The sequence below is a fragment of the Macaca nemestrina genome, chromosome 8 (genome assembly GCF_043159975.1).
Source record: "Macaca nemestrina isolate mMacNem1 chromosome 8, mMacNem.hap1, whole genome shotgun sequence".
In the NCBI taxonomy this organism is placed as follows: Eukaryota; Metazoa; Chordata; class Mammalia; order Primates; family Cercopithecidae; genus Macaca; species Macaca nemestrina.
The window spans coordinates 73,809,203-73,827,627 of NC_092132.1; the positions used below are offsets into that span (position 1 = coordinate 73,809,203).

Sequence of the window (18,425 nt, forward strand, 5' to 3'; positions counted from 1 at the left end):
CAAGGAAACTGCTTTGCTAAACTTGAGTTGTGGTTGCCACAGGTTGGAGATGGGTGTTGGAGTAGAGCAAGAGGGCATTTATTTTCTCATTCCTGATTTAAATACTAAAAGAAAATTAATCCTGTGGGATCAAATCAATTACTGAAATATCAATTGGATCTTAATATTAAAGAACATTATATGTTTCCTAATCCTCATCTCTTAAAGCAAGGGTATGTTTTTCAGCCCCTTCTTCATTTCTGCACCTAAAAATGAATATTGTTGGATGTTGAACTATATAATTTAATCAAGTAGGAATAAATCTCACCTGCATTTGAGAGGGATATTGGTGGATAAACAGCTAAGCAAAGATCAGCACTAACATCATGTTTAATTTGGAGGGGAAAGGGATACATATTATGCCAAGTGAAGAAGGCAGTCACCATCTATCAGAAACTAAACTTCAGTTTCTCACTTCCTTGATGGTACTGGGGAAAAAAAAAGGTTGATAACTTGTAGGAATGTAAGTTGTGGCATATTTTTAAAACTCAACTTTGTTAAACTTATAGCTCAATGAGTTTTGACAAATATATACACCCATGTAAACACTACCATTGAGATACAGTATACTTTCAATACCCCAAAAAGTTCCCTCAGGCCACTCTGCAGTTCATCACCCCCCAACCTCTGCTCCAGGTAACCACTGTTTGCTTTCCATCATGGACAAGTTGTTGTGGTATATTTTTAACATATCAGGAGGTGTTTGGCGGTAGATCTTTCTAGATAAAAGTAAAGGATAAATATAAACCCCAAAACTATAAAAACCCTGGAAGACATCCTAGGCAACACCATTCTGGACATATGAACGGGCAAAGATTTCATGAGGAAGACACCAAAAGCAATTGCAACAAAAGCAAGAATTGACAAGTGGGATATAAAGAGCTTCTGCACAACAAAGGAAACTATCAACAGAGTGAAGAGACAATCTACAGAATGGGAAAAAATTTCTGCAAACTATGAATCTGACAAAGTTCTAATATCCAGCATCTATAAGGAACTTAAACAAATTTACAAGAAAAAAACAAACAACCCCATTAAAAAGTGGGCAAAAGACATGAACAGACACTTTCCAAAGACATACATGTGGCCAAAAATCATATGAAGAAAAGCTCAACATCACTGATCATTAGAGAAATGCAAATCAAAACCACAATGAGACACCATCTCATACCAGTCAGATGGTTATTATTAAAAAGTCAAAAAATAACAAATGCTGGTGAGGTTGCAGAGAAAAAGGAATGCTTATACTCTGTTGGTGGGAATGTAAATGAGTCCAACCATTGTGGAAGACAGTGTGGCAATTCCTCAGAGACTGAAAAACAGAAATACCATTTGACCCAGGAATCTCATTACTGGGAATATACCCAAAAGAATGTAAATCATTCTATTTTAAAGACACATGCACGTATATGTTCAGTGCAGCACTATTTACAATAGCAAAGACATGAAAACAACTTAAATGCCCATCAATGGTAGACTGGATAAAGCAAATGTGGTACATATACACCATGGAATACTATGCAGCCAAGAAAAGAATAGGGTCACATCCTTTGCAAGAACATGGATGAAGCTGGAGGCCATTATACTTAGCAAACTAATGCAGGAACAGAAAACCAAATAGTGCGTGTTCTCACTTGTAAGTGGGTGCTGAATGATAAGAACACATGGACACATAAAGGGGAACAACACACACTGGGGTCTATTGGAGGGTGGAGGGTGGTAGGAGGGAAAGGATCAGGAAAAATGACTGATGGGTACTAGGCTTAATACCTGGGTGATGAAATAAGTACAACAAACCCCCATGACACAAATTTACCTATATAACAAATCTGCACATATAGCCCTAAACTTAAAATAAAGTTTAAAAAAGTAAAGGGGTAGATATTTTGTATCTCTTCTCCTTTTGAACAAAGTAAGAAAATTCATCATTTAGGTGCAGTGATTAATTTGGACAGCAGCAAAAATAACAACTGAGTGGAGCCAGTTTTGCTTGCTGCCAGTTGTTCTGCAGCTTATTATTTTAAGACTGATCCTACGGACTTAGTAGACTCAGAAACTGTTTCTGTGATATATTGTATCAAAACAACATTTGAAGAAGACTAGCAACGCCCTAAATTCAGTGGATGCAGCAGAATCAATATACCACCCTAGTAAAATTGCAAAGCTTCTTATGTGCAATTAGATTATGTTTTAGATGATTTTCTTTTGGTTGCTTGAATTTCCTCATTACATACAGGCCTTATAGGACTGTGGTTCTCGAGCTGTGTACATACCACTGTTCCTCAAATCCCTTATGGGTGTGCCATCAATAATAATCAATCGTTACTTATTTAGAGTTTTCTTAATGTTGTTCACATAGTAAGTACTATATTAAAATAATTTGTAGGTTTAATGTTCTTGAAAATATAGTTTGAACTCAGTTTTGCTTACCAAATAAGCATGTCATCATTCTAATAAGGATCAGTTCATTTGACTTTCTACTTACCTTGCATTTTTCATCTGAAGTTAGAAGGAAGTCACATATGGTAGAAGCAGAAATCTGATCATATTTACTTTGAAGCCTGTCTATTCTTTATAAACAGGCTTCACCCTTAAAACTTTAAATCAGCAGTACCAGTAAACGAGTGGAAAACCTATAAAAAAGATATTGGTGTACACATTTACTTTGGTAGAAACCACATCTACAATTAAGACTTTCACCAAGGTAGAGACCAACTTGTTTTTCATTAACAGCTTCGGTGGTTGAGATGTACCCCTTTTTACTGTTTGAAAGACTGATGAGCATATGGTTTCTGAGTCTGACTCATCTGAGTATGCCCAATCTCTGTTTCTTTGATATAACCAAATTCCTTAGGAAGGCGAAGAAAGCACAGAAGAGGTGACAGACATGGCACCTTGTGGCTTCTGGAGCCATGAAGTAGTGAGTTGAGTAGGGCCCTGGAGGTCATTTATCCAACGGTTCATTTCACTGCAGGCTTCTGTTTGTAAATTTTCTTAGAAACCCCTTGATTTGATATGTTTATTCAATCTGTAGTTGTAGTCTTCTGGGGACTTATTTCAGAATAGCCCTTTTCTTTTCTATAAAGCAGTGTTCAGCCACTAGTTTCCTTCTGCTTCTCAGGAATGTTAGAAAACTCAACACTTGGTGAGAAGGCAAAGAGTAAAGAGATGGTGTGTTGTAATGAAAATATTCTTTCATCCAAGGAGCCACAAGTTATTACCAGTATCTGATGGGTCTCTGGTTCATTAGAGATGAAAAATATGGCATCTAAAATCTAACCCATTTTTCAAAATCAGCAGGAAAAATTAAAATACATGTCAAGTATAAAACAAAAAATAAATATTGTTTTCTTCCCAAGCATATTACCCCCCACTCCCACCCTCACCCTATTTTTCTTCAACCTGGGAAGTCTGTCCCAATGGCCTGCCTGGCTTGACCCTTTCTCTGTCTGCTTCATGTCAGGATAATCTACACTTTCTCCAACTTTTCTTCTCCTAATCTTTTGTTCTGAAAATAGCCAGGATGTTTGTTATGAGCTAGAACTAAAATAAAAATAAGATAAGGTTTACCCGTACAATGGGGTGCTATTGCTTATTTTGTCAACTGCCTAGCTTTAGCTGATGGAGAGAATAAGAATGATGTGTCTGTATAGGGTGAATATGGATTTCACTGAACCTGGGAAAACTTTAGGCTCAGAGTTCTCTTGCATATTTTTTTTTCTTTTCTAAGGAGTAGGGGCTGTTTGTAGAATTGGGAAGAAAGACTGGCAGCCCAGGGAGAGTTTAAATTATAGCAGGAATGCACAGAATAGATTTTTAAAAAAAATTTTATGTACTTTAAAGTTTCTGTGTTTAAAGCTATTCTGTATTTTGAAAATTAATAGGCCTATGGGTTGCAATAGGGCATAAAATATCACTTCCAAATATGTACCTCTGAACTCTTATCAGAACTCTTATCTTATAATTACAATGTCATCACCAGTGGCCCAACTTCCTAAGGCTTCTGGGCCCCCAAGGGGGATTTTGTATGATTGCAAGTGTTTGTCAGATTATAGTCTCAATTTAGTGTTTTTCTGCAGAGTCTGTTAGATCAGTACCTAAATCTAACATTTACTGCCATAGTTCATTTGCTAGGATGTATACACTGATTTCAACTCCTTTCCACTCCACTCTCCCTAGAGTGGCAAATATAAGACACTTCCTAAAACTTCCATTATTCCTGTATCAGGTGAGGCTACCTAACAAAATTAGCTTTTCATTAACAGTCCAAAATCTTGCTTTCTAAAACATCCCCTTCATTCATGGTCAGCAAAGACCATGACTGATTTCTCCTCCACTTTCCCTAGCTGGGTTTCTTTGAGGGTAGGATTGAAGAAGGCATAGTTCCCCAAGGTGTTGGAAAGATTAATTCAAATGTGGCCATCACTCCTGTTTCCTTGTTGTCTGGGAGGTCTTCTGCTGTTCCTCATGCCACCGGCCCATTCTGCTCAGCAACAGATGCCCATGCAAGCATCTGGCTTGGTATTGTGAATGCCAGTCAGGCGCTCTACCACCTGGAGCTGAGGGTGCCCCTACCCTGGTTCCTATGGGTTGTGGTGGCCATGGAAGGGGCTGCATGCCACTCTCTGCTCTACTTAGATGGCCTCATACAGCTACAAAATATGGAGAGTCAGGCTATCACTAAATGCATCTCCAGCCTAACACCGTGCAGCTGTTCCTCAATTTTTTTTCAGTTGACCCTTTTTTTCTACTTAAGGAGTTGATGCAGTACATTTCAGGAAGAGGCTTTTCCTCTGTGCTTAGGGTGAATAGCTAACCCAGAAGGTTAGACTTGGTAGACAGGGCCCTAGATGCCTCTTAGTCCTTGTCTCTTTCTGAAGGAAAATTTCACTTCAGGGGTCAATAGAAGGGTAGGATTCCACTGTGTACAACTCCAAGGGGCACTCCTCCTCTGGAGGGTACCACCATAGTTGACTCAAAAGTGGGTAAGTAAAGGATTTGGCCATTTTGGGTAGATGCACAAGTGAGTGATTAACCCAGTTCCCTGCTTTTACAAGGTGTTGGGGATGGTCTATGAATTGGTAATGACCACCACAGTTATGGCATCTGTCTGTAGGGGTGCCTCTGACACCAAGGCACCTGCCTCTGGTACCCCACACCTCTCCCCAAACAAATGTCATCCCACTAATCCTCCATCAGTGTGTCCCCCTACCTAATCTATACCTAGATTAGCCTACCTGGATAGTCTTCTACTCTTTTCCTGGAAACCACTCCTAGGTTTACACAAAGCCTCTAAGAAGTTCACCTCTAAGTTCACCTCCATATATGTTTATGTGTAGGTCTATACAGTTTTATGACTAGTTACTCTCTATGTGTGTAGGTAGGCAGGCAGGTAGCTGGATAGATAAACATCAAGTCACCAGGTTTGCTTGAGCCTGTTTCTTAGGATACTTGAATACTTGAAATAAAGTTCAGGACCAGAAATTTGGTGGTTGCTTTCTAGTTGATTGAATGATAGCACCACCATTTAACTGCCTATTTATTTCTAGCTCAGAGTTTACAAGTATTCAAAAGTTGTCATGTATCAATAACATTCATTCATTCATTTTATTCATTCATTCAAAATATTTAATGAGTGCCATATGTGACTAGAACCAGAGAGTAAGGCATGGTTCTCTCTCTCTTGGAGCTACAGTCTAGTGGGGGAGACAGGTAGAGAAATAATTGCAGTTCCACTAGATGAATGCTATTATGGAGACAGGCTTATTTATAAACCATGAAAGATCAAGTCCAGCAAGGGAATTAAAGGTTTACCAGAGCCAGGCTTCTAAATATCAGTAGACCCAGTCATGTCATATATTTCATGGTTTGGATTGACATGTAGAAATCTGGAAACAACTATACTGATTTAGCAAGCACTGGAGGATTTGTAAATAAAGTCCATGGCTCGCTGTGACTTTTTGATTTTTGAGTGGTAGTCTTTTTTACTGGAGGCATCTACCTGAAGTCGATGAATGCTGACTGTTTTGACTTCTCAGTAATCTGTCTTTTCTTTTTAGCCCAGGAAACAATAACAAACATGAAATTTAGTACAGAATAGTTTCATCTTCAGCAGAAATAAAATTACAAATGAAATACCTTTCATGCTCATGTAACTTGACCATTCTTAATACCTTAAACTGTTCAGTAAGTTCAATATGGAAATATGGGAAAGAAACACATGGGAAATAATCCTGGAATATCAAATGTACAGATTTTGATTGAAACTTGTTCATAGGACAGGTATGGAGAGGATGGGAATTTATGGGAAATCAGAGGGGGCTTTGTCTTAGACCTGCTCCCTTCTGTGAGGAATGAGACTGGGCTTTGTCTTACCTCATATAGGTACACTGTGGGCAATTTGTGTGAAAGCACTTGGTAAACTGTAAGGCATTTTACCAATGTAAGGTAGGATTATTATCATTATTTTAAAATCCCACCTTGGTGCCTGGAACAGTTAATGTGCCTCCTGAGAGTAACTTAAGCAATGAAAACAGTCTAGGATATTCTGTAATAGCTCTTCCCTAATTATGCAAGGAATCCTCTAAAAGCAATGCTGTTGAATTTTAAGATTCTGTTCTGCAGTTGAGTACAATTCAGAATAAAGTGTTATATTTTCTTGGTGTGACATAGCATCAATACATTCATATGATTTTTATTTAGCCATAACTTGACATTATGGAATTGTTTCTTGTTAAAATTACAAAACCATAGTGCTTTAACATGACTTCTCTAAATTTTAAGAATCTAGTTATTTATGTTTTATGTTGGCCAAAAAGCACCAACTTTATGTTGACAGTGGATTGGGCATACATTTGCAGCATTGATAATGTTGAGCAAAACAAACAAGGGACAATTCTCCTAGGACTTCAAAATTACTTCTTACATAAACCATGCTTGGAATATTTTACCTGAAAATTATAAATACATAGACTTATTACATTATAAAATATGAAATAGTTGTGTAAAATATAAAGCTGCAAGATACTCAGTTAAAATTTCTCATTTTCCAGATGAGAATACTGAGGTTCAGATAGTCTATGTTATTCACATGGGATCATTCAGCTGTTTAGTGGCAGAGTCAGGACCTGAATTGAAATCTCTTGACTTCCACTATAGTAGCTCTCCTAATATGCGAGCATGCAGAAATTCAAGTACTTTTATAAAAAGTGAAACTGAAGTTACACTACTACATGTTCTCTGTTGTGTAATTTTATCTTGGTAATACTAAGATTGCATTTTACTTTTTGCTTAAAATTCCATGTGCTGCATTAGTGTTTATGTGAGAGGTAGAATAATTGCTCAGTTGCCAAGCTCAAACAAGAAAGCCTGAGAGTATCTTTTGAGTACCTCATTTGAGCATGAGCACAAAAATTAATTCTGAAAGTTAGGAAATTAGAGTGGCATTTAAATTGCTATATATATTTTTTAAGATAGCTACATGTAGAATATATTTGAAAATGCCACATTTACTGTACATGTTTTGAAGCATCCCCCAAACCCATTCTTCCTGAAGGTGTTGAGTCTGAAGGTACAGACTTAATCATCCATGAAACTGTGACCAAATGTAAACTTGCTAAGAAACAGTATAATATCCTTGCCCTAAGGGTAAAACACTCAACTCTAGCTTTTTCTCTTTCATCCTTGTTCAGACTACAATCATATTTCTTTGTTAGTATTTCCTCTTTGCATTGTGGTGCAGCTGACGTTGATAGATAGCGTGGAGAAACTAAATTCAAAAATTAAAAAAAAAAAGAAGAGAAGAAAAAAAAAAAGCTCTTGTACTGCTGGCTCAAAAATGTGTGCGGAAGGATATTTAGCTGCTCCTCCTGCCTCCCTACCACCCTTTCTTTCCTTGGGCTGCAGCTGCTGACAGCAGACACAACTGAGCTATAATTTGGCCACATTTGGCTCATGTAAATTGTGATAAACAGTGAGCCCATAATATTTATTTTAAAGACTCATTCAGTGAAGGTAAGTGTTCTTGACTTGTGTATACATGCTGGTAAATGGAAAGCTGCAGATGTGAAGGCCAGCTCTGAATTTCATGCCACACAATTAATACAGCTGCGTGATGCTCTGTTGTTCACAGGTGCAGGGGTGTTGGAACCCTGTGAAGAAGTGTGTAGCTAATAGCCCATACATAATTCAGAAGAAGTCTTCAATGGAAGACCCCCGCGGGATAAATGGACAGTCTGTAAGTAAACAGAATGTCAGTCCTAAGGAAAGAGTTACTACTTTTAAAATCATCATGGCATTTTTATTGTAACCTGAGTATCTGGAAAATTGTCAAAAGCTCTGTACCAATGTACCAATTTTTAATGATTTTGAAGGTTATGAATTAAGTAGTACACTGTTTCATCAGCCTAACCTAATTTATATCTTTTCTCAGAGGTATCAGTTATCAAAAGTAGAGCCATAATGGAAAAACCTAACCTTTAGTATTATGTAATTATACCAATATGCATAAGATAATTTTTAGGCTTATGGTTTCTTTGCCTCAGAGAAAGCATATATGTGCCTCATAAAACTTAATGTCAATTTTTTTTATTGTTTTATATGTATTTGTTTTATGAATATACCTGTGTGTGTGTGTTTTTTCAAAACAGGTGTTTAGTGAAGAAGTTTCACAGTTTGATGAACTATTGAATGGGCTTTAAAATAAGAGAGCTTTAGGTTATATTTTGTTTGTTGTTGTGAGCAGCAGAGAAAGGGTTCACAGATTTTCTACAGATTTGTATCAGGAAGAAAGAAAGCTACCTTTGGTTCATAAATGAATATTCCCAATTAGGGGTCATCTTACAAATAACCTTTGAGTTATTTAGAACTTGAAGAATTCAATGAATTTTAATTTTATAAAAGCATACTTCAGTAAGTTAAAGTTGTTTTCTTGGAAAATTTCCATAACAACATTTGGGGCGGCATCCGTGACTTTGCATTGTAAGTCCCCTGACCAGATAAGATGCTTTCTGACCTGTGATTTCATAGCTCAGCTTTGTTCACAGTAGAATTCTTCCAAGCCCGAAGCATGATCTTTAGTAACACTGTTGTGGTTCCTGTAAATGTGTGTTTTACAAGACCTATTGGTGTTATGCAATAAGCCGGGACTGCTAATGGATGGGAATTTTAATAACAAATGGTCAAGTGCTATCAAGGTATCTTTGCAGTCACACTGTATATAATTACCTAGTGTATTTTATGGATCTTCTAAGTCAACTTGTGAGATAATTCACATAAAGCACTTTGAGATCACTTTGTATCATGTAGCTTTTACCCGAAACAGAAAATGAACTCAACCCATTTAATTCATTTGTTTGTTTGTTTAAACTCCTATGATGGGTCTGTGATATTTGAATTTATTAGGTTAAAATACTTTTGTAGTTCATATAAAAATAATGAAAAATAAACTCATTAGTAACTTCTTAACTGCCACCTTTTATGAACTCTGCTCCCTAGATGGAGGCAAGTTGATACATTGGAGAATCACCAACTAATTTAATAATAACTGCAAAGAAATGCTGCCAATAATGTTTCTTTTGATACCTTGCATTATGCAAATTCTAATTTAAGACAGAAGACATTAAGTAAGATTTGAGACTAAAATAACAAATAGGTAAGAAATGTAAAGATTAAAAGAATTTATTTGGCCATCATAATAAAAGATACATGAGAGGGCAATATAATTGCGTCTCATTTTCTCCTGTTTTTGTTATGTGAGAACGAAGCATTTTCAACCTTGAAAGGTATTTGGCTATCTCAGAAGTGCAGAACAAGGAAGGGGTATTTCTCACGGGCAAACACTGTGTGGCACTGATTGGAGACTGTCCTGGCAATTTGGCAGCTGCCTGCTCAGCCAGGAGGGGTCACAATCTCTTCAGAGGCCTTCCTGTGATGCCTTGGATGGGCTCCTCGGGCTTCCTTTGGCTCTCAGGTTTCTCCTTTCCTTTAGGAAGGTGGGGAGAGAGGCTCAAGATGGGAAGAGGATGTAGAACTTAGCTAAAAACATTAAGGTAACTCAAGAATATAAAAAATTTAAAGGTGGTTGTGCTACTGTACTCCAGCCTGGGCGACACAGCCAAGGCCCTGTCCCCTTAAGGAATCGAAAGGAGTCCTGGACCAGTATCCAAAGTGCTCACACTTCCAAACATGACTGAACATTCCCTTGCTCATCACGTTCATCTTTCACAAGTTTATGTCACAAAACATTTCAGCCATATTTAGAGTAAAAAACCCCTGTGCCCACTTCGACAGTTAACAGCATTCTGCCATTCTCATTCCATCTTCCCCCCACATGCTCATCACACCACCACCGAAAGATTGCTGTTTTCCTTTATAGTTTTCTAAGATAAAATGTATATGGATTAAAAGGCACAAATCTTAACTGCCCCATTTTGACAAATGGATGTAGCTGTGTAACCTACACCTTGTGTCATAAATTGGAACATCTCCATCTTCCCAGAAAGCCCTCTTGGACCCTTCACCCTCAGCACCTCCCCAATACTCATCCTCTGACCCTATAGGCAACCGCTGTTTTAATTGTTTCCACTTTTCCTCAGTTTTGCCTGTTCTAAAAGTTCATGCAAGTGGAATCGTCAGTGTGTTTCTGGCTTCCTTCACTTAGGACCATGTCTGTGAGGGTAATCAGTGATGTTGCATGTGTCCGTAGGTTATTCCTTTTTATAGATGAGTTGTATCCATTGTGTCCATGATATATTCTAAAAATATATTAAATATATTCCAAGTATTTCTCTGGGAACCTTGATGTGTGCATCTGTAAAATGAGAAAAGTAAAATCCATATAACTTAAGGTCCTTTCCAGTTTTATTATTTTATACTTCTTTCTTACACTCTGTAGCTCTTTGCTCACAGAATTACACCTACTAATGGTACATTCTAGATTGTACCTTTTCCAGTGAGGCTGAAATACTTGCCTCCATAAGCATATTTCTGATCAAAGGAATCAGACCTTTGATCTTGTCAGAAAGATGATATTAAAGACAAAATAATACTTCTTGAAAGTTTTTTCACACAATGCCAGCTTACAAAGCATATTTGTAACTCTCAACATGTGCTATTATTAGTATCATATTATGAATCTTTATTGCCGTTGTAAACAACAATTCTTTCTCAAGTCTCAATGGTTCTTTCTCTACTCCATAGATACATATATGACAAGATCGAAAGAGAAGGTGGCAATGCCTTTTCATGTCTTTCTTTCAGCTCAGAGCTCTGGGCTGAGGAGGAGGCTGACAATAGCTATCAGTGTACTTTTGGCTCCATGATGTCTGGTGAGCCTACGGAGTCTTTCTCTGTGGGAAAGGCTAAGAGGAGCTTCCCTGTGCTTTCAGTGGATGGGAGGGTGGCAGTGCAGGAAAGCCCTTAAACAAGGGTGTGTTCATTCCAAGGGTGTGTTCATTCTTCATTGTGGTGCTACCACTGTCACTGTGAGATTTGAAGCTAAAAATTCTGAGGGGACTGATGATACTTGAGGAAGGGGAAATAGCTAATCGTATGAACATTGAAAAGTGCAATATTCCTATCATATAGCCTGTTGACCCTAGCAGAGCTTTGGCAATATGTCTATCCTATGATGAAAGACCATGGGCAGAGGTGAAGCTACTTCTTATTTTGATCCTATGACCCTGAGTAGAAGTGTTAAATCAGAAAATCCACCTTTCTAATTCTGGAAGGTTCTGCTTATGTGTCTCCTGTATTTAAGAAGAAGCAGTAACACGTGTGATTTTGTAACTTCTATCCACTCATCTCTTCACTTCATGAGGACATCATGGAGAGGAGGAGGTTTGTGGGCTTTCACATCGTTTCTGTCATGATCTTGCCACTCCTCTATTCGCCTCTGAGGGGTTCCCATCTGGATGAGCACAGTTCCACTCTCTCAGCAGCCACGGCAGTGAAACCACTGATACCTTAGTGGTATTGTCTCCATCCAAGGTAAACACTGGAAACACAAGCATCAAACAGCAGAGCTATAACCACTTCTTTCAGCTTCTTTAGTTTACAAGGATTTCTAGAAAGAAATCATGTCAAGATAAAAACAACAACAACAACAACAACAACCACCAGAACCTACTAACTTTTTTTAAAGTGAATTTTGAAAATAAGTCATTCTATTTTCCTTATGAAGTTGTGAGGCCTGCAGTTAAAAACCTACCACTTGATAATCCAAAACTTGTGTCTGAATCAAATAGAGAGCCTAGTGTTTTGGAAACTACATTTTAGATTTGAAGTCATAAGATCTGATTTTACCTTTTACTAGCTGTATGACCTGGGGCAGATTTATAAGCATCAGTCTCTTCTGCTATAAAACAGAGATGATAATATTTGCCTTCTCTGATTTAAAATCACAATTTTGTAGGTCAAGTGGGATCATGTATTCAAATGTTATTTGAAAGCTGAAAAGTACAACATAACTCTAATGCACTTTTTATTGGAAACATCTCTAGAAAAATGTGACCACGAATAAAAAATTATCTGGCCACCTGCAAGTCTACAATACAATTTAAAAAATATGACCATCACACCTGCATCAGGTATTATAAACACCAACTCTGCTTATATTTGATCATGATGTTGTCAGCGCATGCATTGGGGGGTGGAATTAGGTCTCCTAAGACTCTAAAAGGAGCATTTTGTTATAAATGGTAGATACTTAATTTACTTTTCTTTCAAAAATTTTAGATGATGGTATTCTAGATCTTCTTGGAATAATTTTATTTTAGGGCTCCATTGTACTCTCATAACTGTACCTCTTGTGCCTCCTTTAAGTTATGATAAATTTGAAGTGCTAAGAGCAGCTTTTGCTGAGATGCTGGGTTTTGCAAGAAAACTATTAAATAAACCATGTATGTACCTTATTCCTGTACTTGGAGATTCTAGAAATAAAAGGTGACTTTTAACCAAACTGGAAAAATTAATTATATATTTTTTAATAGAAAGAAATCCACCCTTTAGCAGAAGTTACTAAAAGTAGTTATACGAGTATAATACACATGTAGAAGTGAAATTAACTCGGAAATTTTATGCTAAATCAGGGTTTCATTTATTCAGCTTCACCGCAAGTGAGATTTTATATAAGTGAAACTTTTAGATAACTTACTTATAAAACCATGGAATCCAGAGATTTACAATTTCATTTTTTAAAAGCAGAGCATCTTTATTGGAAGCCTACATTCTTTTCTTAGAACTTCTGTAACAAAGTACCACAAAGTGGGTGGCTTTAAACAACAGAAATTCATTCTTGCACAGTTCTAGAGGCTAGAAGTCCAAATTCAACATGTTAGCAGGGCCATGCTCCCTCTGGAACCTGGAGGGGAATCCTTCCTTAGCTTCTGGGAGTGTGCCGGCCATCCTTGGCTTTCTAGGACTTGTAGCTGCAGCACTTCAATCTCTGCCTATATTGTCACATGGCCTTCGCCCCTCTTACATCTGTGCCCCTCCATGTCTTCTTATAAAGACACCAGTGAGATTGGATTAGGGCCCATCTTAATGACCTCATCTTAATTTGATTACGTCTTGTAAAGACCCTATTTCCAAATAAAGTCACATTCACAGATAGTGGGGATTAGGATTTCCACTTATTGTTTCTGGAGAGATACAATTCAACCCATAACAAAGATGAATAAGAGTGTGGGGCCTAAACACTTATCTTTTTGCCTGCCTATCCCCCTCCTGTCTCAGCACCTTGAATAACTAGTTTATGTGGTTGCAAGTAATGGAACTTACCATGAGCTGGCATAAGCAAACAAAAGGAAAGTCTTAAGAAAGAGGGCATCTGGGGAATTCAGGTAATTTTTTTTTCTTTTTTCCTGCATGTTTTATTCAGTCCTCTTTTTGTTTATAGACTGGCTTTCTCTGTTCCCCTTGCACAGTACTGGCTAACCACCATGGTTTATATATTACTGGGTCATCCACCATGCAGGAAGAAAACCTCTGACCAGTCCTGAATGCATCATGATCCTGCGCCTGATAGAGCAGGTCACTGCAGCAGAAACACCACAGTTCCCAGAGGAGGGGCTGGGCAGACCACCCAATAATTGGCTGTTGGGATGGACCGTCAAAAATCTCCCAGGTTGAGATCACTGAAGCACCAGTTTGAAAGCACATATCTGATCCTACCTCATCATTTTACAGATGGGGAGATTTAACCCTTGATATGCCATCAACTATAATCTAACTATTTGATGGATAAAGCTAATAATGAATATATAATTATTTTCCAATACTTAAGGTTTTTAAACAACTATCAGTTACATGCTGTATCTCTAGTATACTAATTTTTCATCTTTCTGTTTATCTATCTGATAGCAATGATGATTTGCGTTTTTGGCATGAAGAAATAAGGCCTAGAGTTGGGGTAGTCTTTTTGGATGTGACGGGTACTCGGCAAATAGATAATAACTTGAACTTAGGAAAGCAGATAGGCATAGTGAAGAGAACCTTGACATGGATTCAGAATTCCTGGTTCTGAGTCACAGTTTATTCTAAGAATTCTTTCAATAAATAACTTCATGAAAGTCATTTCAATTTCTATGCCTCAATTTTGTTTTTTACCAGTAGAGATAGCAGACCTATATTGCTGGGTCCCCAGGATGAAGAAATAAAGATACCGTATGCCAGAGCACTTTGTATACTGGAAAGCAGTATATACAGCCACTAGCGTCAAGGCCAATGAAGCATCTTTTTGGAAAGGGCAGGACATTTCAAGTCAGACACATCTGCTTCAGTCTTAGCTCTGTACTTGGGCAAGTTGTTTTCGCCTTTCCAAGCCTCAGTTCTTTCTCATTTGTAAATTAGGCATAATACCTTTCTTGCATGATTGTGTGATTAAAAATAATGTATGAAAGACATACCATTAATGAGAGCACAGATTCTGGGCCCCAACTTCTTGGGTTCAAATTTGAGCTGGGATGGCCTCACTAGTCATTATTTAATTAAAATGTATTTGACTGGGGGAATGAGGTACTATCTGTTAACTTTGATGTAACGGACAGACATTCACAGGGTTAAGATGAGGTTATGACTTGGAACATCAGACCATGCTGGAAGGAATTAGGCAAATTTTTTCATTTGAACAGGCAAGGCTGGCTTGGGCACAGTAAAGGAGCCCAGGATAGAATGTGATCTGAGTTTCAAAAAGACTGGACATCAAAGTTCACATTGGGCACCAGGTTGTATTAGCAGTTGGGTATTTTCAGTAAAAAATAAAACCTTGACAGGAAAATTACTCCAGAGCCAGGACAGTGACATGTTTATATTTCCAGGGCCAAACACAATGTCAAGCCCTCTACGTGCACTCAGTAAATGTTTGTTTATCTGAGCTGGCCAACATCTTGTGTTCTGGTGTAGCTCACTTGGTCCATATGCACCAAACAGATGGAGTGTGACAAAGATGAAAATTGCTTGTGGCTGATGCTGGAAAGAAAGGAAAGAGGGGCCCTAACCATTGAGACTCATTGCCCCTGGCTGCCTCTGATCTGGAACTCTTAACATGCAGGAGTCTGAGAGTTTAAAGAACTATGAACTGGTGTCAGTGAGCAGCTAGCAATCGTGGCATGTGGATCTCTCTTTCTGAATAAAAGCCACAGACTTTAGGACTTTGTTTTTTATGTGTGTGTGGGGCGGGGGGCAAGGGCTAGGGTGGGTGGTTTAAATACTTAAAAGAAAAAGAAATCTGGTAATCACCAGAAGTGTGAGCTACAATAAGAAAGCCATTTTGGTATAGCAGTAATACAATTAACTTATTCTATAAAGGACCAGATAGGAAATATTATAGGCTTCCAGGGCCAGAAAATCTCTATCACATGCATTCACCTCTGCAGATATGGCATGAAAGTTGCCATAGACATATGCAACAGAGTCCCAGGATAATGTTCATGCATGTAGATAAGAGGAGGATCCATGCATTGTTTTGTTGTTACCCCAGTCAGCCCTTCCTATCTGCGGATGGGATGTAGAACTTGTGAATAAAGAGGGCCAACTTAAGGGGCTGGGGAATCCAAGGATTTTGCTATCTGTGAGAGTTTTGGAACCAGTCCTCCACAGATACCCAGGGATGACTGTCCCTACATGCAAGGTGGGTCTACAGTTGTGCGCCCTCTCCTTTCAAGATTTCTCATTTTGTTCCTATCATGCTAGCCCTGACATCTTGAATATGACTGTTTACTCTCTCTGGGCCTCATTTTCTTTATTTGTAAAATGGAAAATTTGGGAGAAGATCTCTTCTGATTTTAACACAGTATGATTCGACTGGTGTCCTTATTGTATTGGATTAACTGAAGTTATAAAGTCTTTGCATCACAAAATAAATGTGTGGTGGTCACCAAGGGATGGGCAGGAAGACCAGTCATCAAAATCAAGCATCTGTGTGAACTCAAGTACTCACTTCAGTGATCCAGTTCCATGGTTCCAGGATTGCATTTGAACCCTAGTGTGATACATTTCTATATTTCTAAATCCTGCTTCTCTTTTTTTTCTCCCAATCTTCTTCATCCATCAGCCAATGAATCTTGTTGTAGAACCCATAGTATATCTTTATGTTGGCTGTAATGTGATAATGATTCTTTGATGTCCACATTTCTGTGCATCCATAATTTTATTTATGTCTAATATAATATACAATGTTCCTATGATTAATTTTAAAACATGCCTAGAATAGTGATAAAGAAGTACTTCTACATTTTGTATCCTCTTCCTAGGATGTGCTTGTGGTGATTTTAAAATATGTTCACAAATTCTTCGCTAATCCTCCCTTTAAGAGATGGAGCCTCGTAAGGGGCCCTTTGGATGAACCTTCTCCTTGAGTGCCGTCTGGACTTAGTGACTCAATTCTAACAGGGAGAAAAAAATAGCAGAAGTGACAGTGGCCACTGTGGACACTAGGTCACAAAGGCCCCTGTGGTTTTCTCCCTGCTCTCTATTGGATCACTCACTCTGGGGGAAGCCAGCTGCTATGTTGCGAGGACACTCAGGCATCCCTGTGGAGGGGCACATGTGGCCAGGGACTGGAGCCTTCCACAACAAGCTTGGGAGTGAGCCATCTTACAAGCAGATCCTGCAGCCTCAGTTAAGCCTTCAGATGACTGCAGCCCCAGCAGACAGCCAAGATATGTTCTCATGAGTCCCTGAGCTAGTACCACCCGGCTAAACTGCTCCCAGAGTTCTGCCCCTCAAAAATTGTGTGAGATAATGAATCTGTAACACAGTGATAGGTAACTAATACAGGGATCTTATCAACCTATTTTTCCATTAAAATTGATAATCAGTATTTTTGAAGAGAAGCAAAGCTTGATCATGAATATAATTAATTTTATTAAAATAGCATACATGCTACATATAACTAATTATATAAATATATGTAATTAGATAGGTATCATTAATATGACTCTTCTTTCTCCTATTCTGTTTTATGCAGAATCTATCACTGGGTGTTTTTGTAGACTGGGTACATTCAGATGTCAATTTATTTATCTTTATCTGCTCCTCTGAAACATTATCTTAATTCTTCACACAATAAATGCTTTGAACTGCTAATTAGCATATATTTTATTCTAGCTTGTATTGTTCACCCAAACTTAAAAGTCTGTTTGCCTTCTAGGCCATGAGCTGTTTGAGGGCAGAGAATATGCAAAAGAAACAACCACCCTCCCTCTGACACTCACTGTTTCACTATTTTGCACATCTATGTGCAAAATGTTTTGGTTGAATGAGTGAATAAGTACAATTGCTTGAAGCCAAGGTTTTGTAAACAGAAAAAGATCTTCAGGCCTGCTAGTGTGGCAGCTTTAGCCCCCACTTGTCTCCAGGGAATCAAGCACCTTTGGAAACAGGACAGGCTCAAGCTTAGAGGTTTTTTTGCTCTGCCAGGTTTCATGAAGGTAAGAGGTACCCTAAAAACAAACACCACTGCTATTAAACATCATTAACTGGAACTCCATTAATTGAAAATTTTTGATAATTTGAGGATGAGGTTAATTTTATAAATGTTCCTTTATAAAAACAGGATTATAAAGAAGTTAATAATATAGATTAATTTAACTTACATACATGAATACACGAAATTAGGTGGGCAAAATATGTTAACAATCGCATACCAAAAATTTCATGTGCTTTGTGCAAATAAATTCTATTCATTGAAGAAATTTTTCTAAGGTACTCCACTAGATTAAATTAGATCAATTAATGTTTATATTTCAAAGGAATTCATGAAATTTCCTTAAGTGGTCTCCCAAATTCAAACAACATAAATTAGACTCACATTCTCATATTTTTTTAAAAATTTTGATTTCATGCAACTCTCTGACTTTGTACTCCCATCTTGTATCAATAAAACA

The 18,425-nt window shown here is 37.9% G+C and overlaps 1 protein-coding gene across 8 annotated transcripts in view; it reads left to right on the plus strand.

The window, feature by feature from the left end:
- Positions 1-18,425, plus strand: part of LOC105483597 (EYA transcriptional coactivator and phosphatase 1) — a 336,783-nt gene that overhangs the window by 4,166 nt on the left and 314,192 nt on the right. For all 8 annotated transcript variants that reach the window (XM_071068120.1, XM_011744520.2, XM_011744523.2 and 5 more), the window contains one exon: positions 8,171-8,275. In XM_071068120.1, the coding sequence (XP_070924221.1) occupies positions 8,243-8,275 (33 nt within the window). In that variant the 5' untranslated portion in view covers positions 8,171-8,242. Of the gene's footprint in view, positions 1-8,170; positions 8,276-18,425 lie in introns of those variants that run through there.